The sequence below is a fragment of the Chrysochloris asiatica genome, unplaced genomic scaffold (genome assembly GCF_000296735.1).
Source record: "Chrysochloris asiatica unplaced genomic scaffold, ChrAsi1.0 scaffold00103, whole genome shotgun sequence".
Classification (NCBI taxonomy): Eukaryota; Metazoa; Chordata; class Mammalia; order Afrosoricida; family Chrysochloridae; genus Chrysochloris; species Chrysochloris asiatica.
This window is the reverse complement of record NW_006408621.1, coordinates 11,685,409-11,694,871: the sequence shown is the minus strand read 5'-3', so window position 1 is coordinate 11,694,871 and position 9,463 is coordinate 11,685,409. Positions and strand designations below refer to the sequence as shown.

At 37.0% G+C, this 9,463-nt stretch overlaps 1 protein-coding gene across 1 annotated transcript in view; it reads right to left on the bottom strand.

The window, feature by feature from the left end:
• Positions 1 to 285: 285 nt before the first annotated feature.
• RBBP8 (retinoblastoma binding protein 8) overlaps positions 286 to 9,463 on the bottom strand; it is a 124,713-nt gene continuing 115,535 nt past the window's right edge. The window contains exons 17-18 of the mRNA XM_006867292.1: positions 5,649 to 5,790; positions 286 to 383 (exon numbers count right to left, since the gene is read on the bottom strand). Of these exons, the coding sequence (XP_006867354.1) occupies positions 286 to 383; positions 5,649 to 5,790 (240 nt within the window). The remainder of the gene's footprint in view (positions 384 to 5,648; positions 5,791 to 9,463) is intronic.

Sequence of the window (9,463 nt, the reverse complement as noted above, 5' to 3'; positions counted from 1 at the left end):
GGGCTTACCAAATAAAGTAAATAAACACCTCTTAAGTTAGAGTGCAAAATGAAAGCACCTTATTGTTTCACAGGTGCAAAAGCAAGAAAATACAGCATAAACTTATCCACATTTTAAATAATTGTTTGTGTGGTGAGCAAATGCTATTTAAAAACATTTTTAATAGAAACTTGATTTATAAATCAGTTTACAGAAGATAAAAAAAAATCAGTGTTGAAATACTAACTTTAACTATAAATAACTAAAAAGGAAAACAATCGTCCTCTATCCTGTTTGCTTCAATGTCTATGTCTTCTGCTCCTTGCATTTTGGAGAAAACATTGCGTTGTAAGGCTGCCGTCTTTTTGGACGTGGACAGGGATCAAGATCTTCCTTGATGTAACCTCGAAAGAAAAAAAATCACAAATTTTGAACACTACTTGCAACATACATTTCCGTCAGTATGTATATAGCAAAGATTTTACATGATTTTTCTGTTACTATTGTTTGATGCTGACTTCACACAGTTTCTTAATTATAACAAGATCAACCATGCACATCTGTCAAATCCTTTTAATACATTATCTCACATAACTCTAAAATTGCTTTGAAGTAACTTCAGCTATGCCCAGGAAAGTTAAATTATTTGCTCAATGTAATAAGTCTAAGAAGTGGATGAGCTGGGAGTTTGTCCAAGATCTAATACCAGAAACAGAGGTCTTAAGCACTTTCCTATTCTGCTTTCCATAGTATGCACATGGGGGCAAACTGTTAACCAGGGACTCTAACTTTATGACTAATTCCAGGTGCTTACAAAGACTTTTCACAATAGCTACTTCATTAGATGACTGCTAGATTCTCCCAGTGTGTCTTCAATTCTGTAATTTGCAGGGAGAACTATCCTCTGCTATACCCTTAAGCCACAGCTAACAACAGTCTCTCTCCAGATTGGCTGATTCTATGTGGTTACTAGGCAGAGAAACATCAGGTCAAGAGTTAATCTAGCTTTTTATAGTGGGGAAAGTAGAAATCTAGCAATAGCTGTTAGAGACTATATTTTTTGCATACATTGTAGGATAAGCACTGGACTATGAAGCATGGGTCTGTGGCTCAAGCCCACCAGTCAGTTACTCTGGAGGGAGAAAGATGAGGCTTTCAGCTCCCACAAAGATTCAAAGCACTGGAAACCCTAAAAGGGTTGTTATGAGTCAGAACGACTCAACAGCACTTAATAACAATATCTTATAATGAAATATCTAGAATTTCTCTAAAAAGGAGGAAACTTCTCCCCTATTGTTAGTCATATAACTGAATCATCAGGACTCTTACTTGAGGACAGTCTCTATACCATGGAAAGGCTGAACTGAAATTCTAGATAGTAATCATTTGATATTTATTCAATTCTACTATACTGTGGTGCTGTAGAATAAGCACTTGACTGCTAGCTATGAAGTTGGTGGTTCAAACCCACCAGCTGCTCCTTGGAAACCCTACACAGGGTCACTGTGAGTCAGAACCAACTCAAAAGAACTTAACAACTACATTGTCTTGCATGGAGTCCCCGGTAGCACCCAACTACTTACAACTAGCCCTAAGGTTGAAGATTTGGTCCCACCCAGAGATGCTTCAAAGGACAGGCAGATCTGGTGATTTCCCAAAAGGCCACAGCTTCAAAAGTCCTAACAGAACGGTTCTATTCTGCACAGCTGGGGTCGCCAGTGAGTTAGAATCCACTCCATGGCAATTAACAATGACATATATCTTCTTGTGAGTTTAAATGTTATGTTTATCTGTAACTTACAAATATACTAGAAACTAATTAAACCTGTCATAAACCTCAAATTAAAAATATTCTGAACATTCTGTATTTTCTAGTCACACCTCAGAAGATATCACATTATCATATTTTCATAAAACTCAGTATTTTAAATCACAAGATAAGACATAACCTATAATCAAGTGCTATCTACATCAAGGAGAATAGCAAAAAATACTAAAAAGTTAAACTTGTGCTTAGCTAATACACTCTCTCATGGTTTTTGTGCCCTCTTCCAACAGCTATAACTGAAGTGCAGGTCTGTACTGCTTAGTTTAACCTGTTTGCTCTAAGCCTGATTTGCATATATGTCTGTGGTCCCATGGGTTTTTGGTTGTCGTCTAAAAGGAAAGCAGGTCTCCTTTTGTTTATCATTTTCCCCTAATGGTTTTAAAGACCCTTCTGCAGCACTGGACCATGGTTGGTATACAGTCAGGTGAGACACTGGGCTTTGTCTGGTGGTCAGGCAGGGACAGCGGTGGGGCTGCTCCGGCTCAGGTGACAGAAAAACGGGCAAGGCTGGGTGTGTTCTACTCCATCTCCACTCCCTTCCTCTTCTCTGCCTCCCTTCCCCTGAGCCTAAGCTGCTGCCAAGCCCATGTTCCTTCAGCCTCTGCCAGCAGCTCCAGCAGCAATGCCCAGGACAACCAAGTGTGCTCCTATAGGTTTTAATATGGTGTTTTCACAACATCCAAATCACAGAGCTTCTAACTTCATAGAAGGCATTCTATAAATTGTATGCATTTTATTTGAATATTTATTCCTCATGTTTTAGGTTGATTATGAACTAAAGTTCTTCATATATTCTTTATTTATTAAGAATAATTGGTGGCAACATTTTTCTAGTAACAAATAAATTTTAAACTAAATATGCAAAAAATGTATGAATACAGTAATGTAGAGAATACAATCATGAACTAAAGACTACTAGATGCTTCTATATAATCCCTTTGAATGTATTTTCATAATGAATGGTTTGTGAGATGGATAACTGAGTATCTCTTAAGGGTCAGGTGTCTAGAACATTTCATTTAAACCAATGATTGCAATAAAATTCAGAACTAATGGCTAAGACATTATATGCCGAAATGCTGGGAAGATTCAGATTAGAAGTGTCAGCTGAGCAGGAAGGTTAGTGAGCACGGAAGGAGAGTTTGCTGTCACAGGAAGACTTCGGAATACTATCCATTAAATGTAGGAGAAAATTAACATAAAACCAAGAAAGCTTGTATACATACATACACATGTTTTAGCAATATGCCACTGGTGAACTGTAACACTTATAAGATGAAAAGACCAAAAATCACAACTTGGACATTCTTTTAGAAAGCTTAAAGTGCCATGCATTTATATATTAAAAAAGCGCCATAGTTGAAGGAGCTAGCCCTCAGAAACCCTGAACAAGGGCCGTATAGGTAGGAACTGACTCGCTGGCACCTAACAACAACTGTGCAACAATATTCCTAAGCAAATAAACAAGTCCTTTTTACCCAAATGTGGTTTATAAACATCTAGCATTCTTGACACATGTTTTAAAATCCCAAATTCAGGGTAGTAAATTTCAAAAGATGTTCTTTTTTAAAGTAATACAACTCTACTGGCAACTTCTGTCATTAATAAAATAAAAAGGAAATTGAATAATAAACTAGAATAAAATATGTATAATGACATTAAAGTGATTATTAACACTCTCCGATCTCAATTAAACTACTTTAAGAGGTGAAAGGAAGCCATTATCTCTAGGAATTTGTGTGTTACAAAACTAATATCCAATTTGCAACAGAAGGTAAAGAAAACCAAGGAGAAACAGTCTAATGTTCAGATTTGGGTATTCAAGGATAAATCAGAGTATTGTGATAAAATCATAGAAACCCTTATTTAAAAAAAAACAAACTCAAAATGTGAAGCTATTGTTTCTCAACATATCCTTCATCTAGGTCTATACACTTTTGAAGGTGGTGTTTCAAACGCTAACTCTTCCCCAAAGAATTCTGTGCTCTTCAGTTTACATCTTGTCAAAATGGAAGTTTTTGGCGTCCTTGAGGGACTCAAAGTGTGTTCCTTTAAAATGGTTTTTGAGTTTGGAAAACAAAAAGAAGTCTGAAGAGGCAAGATCAAGGCTGTAGGGTGGATGGAGTAAGGTTTTCCAACAAAATTCTCATTTCTCATTGGACAGCTCTTGCAACCTTCTAAGAATGAGCAGTTGCAATGTCATGTGGAAAAAAATATTCCTCAGCACACCCTTTCTAGCCCTATTTGCTCATCAATGCAATTTTCTCACAATTTCTTCACAATAAGCTCCCATGTTTGACCTGTGTCCTTTGATAGAATCTATCAAGATTACCCTCTTTGGGCTCCCAAAAAGTAGGTGCCATCACCTTTTGAGTCAACCTCTCTGCCTTTAAGAAAACTAGTCCTGCAGGTTACCTCAGAAGTCACTGTTTTGATTGCATCTTGTTTTCTGGATCATATTGGTAAATCCCAGACTTGTCCCTGGTTATGCTTTGTTCTATAAAATGATCATCAGTTCTTCAAGCTAGCTTATACTTGGCACAACACTTTTTCCATCTATCAAGCTGCAAGTTTTTTGAGGTCAAGATGTTCACTAAAAATTAAGAATGCCAAATCATGTGAGATACCAACTTCAGTAGTTATTTCACCAATGGTAATTCTATAATCTTTTGTATCAGTTTCTGGATTTGATGAGGTTGACAAATGGCTCAATTTTGAGGTCTACCTGACCTTCCTTAAAACACTTGCTCCATTTGAAAACTGTTGTTTACTTGTTGTAAAGCTTCAGTGATTTGGGAAGAGCTCTTTTAAATGTGTTATTAGCTCTAGTCTCAATTTTTTTTTCAAAAAAAAGATAACCTTTTATTTGAAGATATCCTAATAAGACTAAGACTACTGCTGAGAAAACTTGTCTGTCTCATCTACTGATCAGAGACACATGTTTTATTTGAAATAGATTTGTTCATATACGAGGGTAAGAAAGGCGTATTGCTACTATGGGATCATGAGGGCTGATGAGAAACAAGCTGAAGAAAATTGAAAACAGCACCGGTGTTTCAAAGGCCAGGAAACTTGTGCCAAAGAAATATTTTCTATCATGCCAATGCACCTGCTCATTTGTCAATGGTATTAAATCTGTCCTATGAAAATTTCATTAGAAAACCTTAACCCCATCTACTCTATAGCCTGATCTTGCTTGCCAGTTTAGATTTTTTTGTTCCCCAAATTCAAAGAACATTTAAGGAACAATGCCAAAGTTGTCATTTTTGAAGTGGTATAAATCTAAGAGCACAGAATTCTTTGGGGAAGGGTTAGTGAGTTAGAAAACTGCCTTCAGAAGTGCACAGACCTAGATGGAGAATATGTTGAGAAACAATGGCTTCATATTTTGATACTTTTGTTTCTAAGATTTTGCAGCATATTACTTTTGAATTTAGCTTCCTATGAAGTAGAACCCTAGTAGCAATACATTTTTACTTACTCTTGTATATGGCATTTAAGGAGCACTTGCAGCACAGTGAGGTTTTTTTTTTTTTAACTAACCGTTCAAATCTACCAGCCACTCAATGGGAGAAAGATGCGGTTTTCTGCTCCCATAAAGATTTACAGCCTGGGAAATCTTATGCTTTGGAACTGACTCCACTGTACGTAACCACCATCACACCACCATGGTATTTAAAAGTATTTATCAATGCCCACCTCAGATTTCTGGTGTGGCATTGTGTAGGATAAGCAAGATCAGTGGTTCAAAACCACCAGTTGCTCCTCAAAAACCCTATCCAGGGTTGCTTTGAGTCGAATTTACTTGAGAGCACTTAATAATCTCCATACAAGTTCTCACCTCTTTCCACACAAGTTTGAGTAGAAGGAAAACCAACTTCCCAGAAATTCTCTGGTGTGTTGGGTGGAATGTAGCGGAATCTGTGTCTTGAGCAGGAAGTCAACTTCTTTTCTCTTTCTTCTGCTGGAACATCTGCATAGTACTAACAATAAAAACAAGTAAGTTTTTTTTTTCCCACTTAGGCAAAACAAATGGAATTATTGATTATTAACTAGAAGCTAACAAAGATATTTATAGAGTGTTCAGCATTCTAACGAAACTTAACACTCATTTATAACAGTAATTAAACATTTTGTTTTAAGTGCCTTCAAGTCAGTTCTTATTCATAGCGACCCTGTATGGGGTTTCCGAGGAGTAACTGGTGAGTTTGAACTCCTGACATTGCAGTTCAAATCAACCTTGCGGTCAAAGTGCCTTATCTTACTACAATGCCGCACCAGTAATCATTACTTCCTGAGTAACCAGTGCTGGTGCTAGTCTGTGTAAATGTTTGTGTCACAGACATACAAAGGAGCTTATATCACAATGTAAATCAACATACTGCTTCCTTCAATACAAGTCTTGCAGCAATGGAAAAAAGAAGCCAACTGAGCTTTACAAGTGTGATTTATTGATACAACTGTAGCTGACTTAAATGAGGGGGCTTCAAAAAGGTCATGCAAAAATGGTGATGAAAAGACCATGGAATTTTTGCATGAACTTTCTAAAGCTCCCTAACCCCTCATTAGTGCAAACTCCTTATGTTTCAGTGACAACCAAAACAAAAATTCAAAGACCTGAACTGTGCAGTAGCACTGCTCTGAACTGTTATTTGGATAGACATCTATTTCAAAGAGGTTTTCATATCTCTATAGATTAAAAAAACAAATTTTAGATTTGAATGTTACAAGCTTTATGACTTCCACTTTAAACTGTATTTTCCAATTAGGAGCAAATGCTATTATTTTTTGCAAACTAGGATCATAAAGAACTTAAATCTCATGCAAACAAAGATAGAACTTATTTTATATGTAAAAACTGGACAGATTTTCAAGCTCTAGATCTAGAGAAAAAAAAGTAGTTCAAAGTTTAACAGAACATGAATGTTAGGATTATACAGCCCAATAAATTCCTTTATTTTACATTGTGCCATGGAGTCGGTTCCGACTCATAGCGACCCTGTACAGGGTTTCCAAGGCTATAAATCTTTATGGGAGCAGAAAGCCTCATCTTTCTCCTGTGGAACAGCTGGTAGTTTTGAACTGCTGACCTTGTGGTTCGCAGCCCAATTCGTAACCAGTATGTTACCAGCGAGAAACTGTAAATCAAAGAAATGATAATTTGTGCAGCATAGAACAGATTGAAAATGGCAGGTATCAGATATTAGACTAGAACTGAAGTTTAAAGCCAAGATTTTGCATATATTATTCTTTTATATAGTTTAATAAAAGGTTTTAAAGTATCTCTGAATAACTCTTTTTGGGAGGTATCTTTTTCACCATTACTTCCATGCATATAAGGTCTTTGTTACTTTAGGCTAGGTTTTGGGATAGGATCTTAGAGAACCATGATTTACTGGAGAAAACACTGTTATGAAACTAAAACATGAAATTCAAAAGACAACAGTAGGTTACTGTAGCTGTAACACAGAGCCAGTAAGTGGGAACACGGAAAGCACAGTGCCAAGCTTTGTTGTCTATGATAACGTCTTTGGACGGAAAGACATTTGGGTGAGGGAATGAATAGCATGATTTAACTTGCACTTGAAAAAGATAATTTTAAAAAGATCATTTATTGCTGTGTTGAGTACACTATAAACAGACAATAGTGAAAAGACAAGGAGATCAGTTAAAAGCTCTTTCAAGAACCCAGGCAAGATAAAATGGTGACTTGGTCTAGGAGGTTAGTGAAATAATAACAAGTGGTTGGACATGGGATAGATTTTGAAAGTCCAATCAATGGAATTTGAAGATCGAATGATTATGGGCTATAAAAAAGAACAACAGGGAACAACTATAAAATCTTTGCTGGTTTAAACAACTAAAGAATGGATCTGCTATTAGTGACATATAGAAGACTCCAGAAGTGAAGTTTGGAAATTGCAGACAGAAATGTTTGCTTTTTAACAGGTGCAATTTGAGATGATGATTACATATCAAGAGGATAGTAAGATACCTTCAGAAACTGATCCTTCAGAAACTGTAGGTATATGAATGGTATATAAATGTATGGGGCAGACACATTCATTTCTCGTTATGATGGAGTAGCAGGGGCTAGATTTACTTCTCTTACTTAAACAAAAGAAAAAATAGAAAAACGTGTATGAAACAAGAGTATTCAGAGACTAACAGACAGTACATGTATGAAAAGATTGCTGAGAGAAAGAGAAAAACAGCAGTGTTTCTAGCACAAACGCTTTTTCCCAAATAGTAGTTGAGTTCCAGATTGCAGAGTGATGGTTACAACTAAAAACTGCAGGTTTATTCCATATTCCTTACTTGAAAGCGCATGATAAATTTGATTTGTGTTAGGAAAACTCATGATTTGGAGGTTTCACTTGTTTGCTAAACTATTTTCACAACAGTTATGCCATTGTTAAACCATTATTTCTTACTAAATGTTAATCTGCGATGAAATATAATCACAGAAGGGGGCTTCAAAACTTTTATGGAAAAATGGAATGAAAAGAATATTTCCATGAACTTTATGAAGCCCCCTCATATTTTCATATATTATTGTGCTTGGTTATCAAATTTTCCAGTCCATACTTTTAAAAGGGGAAAGAAACTGCTGAAGGCATTCATCTGATAGCTATAATGGATGACCAATCAAGATGGCGGATCGGGTAGACATGCAGTAAGGAGCTCCGTCAACAACAACACGGAATACCAGGCCAAGAGGGCTCAGGGGATGGTGTTGGAACTCTGAAACAAATATAAGGTATGTTTGGAGGATCAGAGGGTTTACAGCTGGGGAATTTGCAGGAGAACCCAGAAATCCATTGATTTCTGGTTTAAAACACTCAGCTGTTCCCAGAGCCGCCATCTTGGGAGAGACCATCTTGATTGTATCAGGATTGATATCGAAATTTAAAGTGACAGTTTCGACATGAAACCAAACGGCCACCACTCGTCTGTCTGTCATGCTGTGGTGGCTTGAGTTGCTGTGATTCTGAGGGCTATGCCACTGGTATTTTAAATAACCAGCAGGGTCACCCATGGTGGACGGGTTTCAGATGAGCTTCCAGACAAAGACAGACTAGGAATAAAGGGTGACGAACTACTTCCAAATCGCTAGTCACTGAAAACTCTATGATTAGCAGAGAAACACTGTCAAATACAGGACCAGAAAATGAGCCCCTCAGGTTGGAAGGCACTCAGAATGCAACTGGGAAATAAATGCCTCCTCAAAGTAGAGTTGACCATGATGAAGTGAATAGAGTTAAGCTCGTGGGAGAAACGCCCACAGAACCTTCATTTGCTGATGGGCTACAACTCAAAATGAAGACAAACAGCTATAAACATCCACTGAAAATCGGAACATGAAATGTACGAAGTATAAATCTGGGAAAATTGGAAGTTGTCAAAAATTAAATGGAACGCATCAACATCGATATCTTAGACATTAGTGAGCTGAAATGGACTGGTATTGGATATTCTGAATCTGACAACCACATGGTTTACTATGCAGGGAATGACAAATTGAAACGGAATGGTGTTGCATTCATCGTCAAAAAGAACATATCCGGAGAACAAACAAGATGGCGGATCGAATGGACGTATAGCAGAAAGCTCCGCCAACAACACAGAATACCTAAAAGGGGTTCTACAACTTGC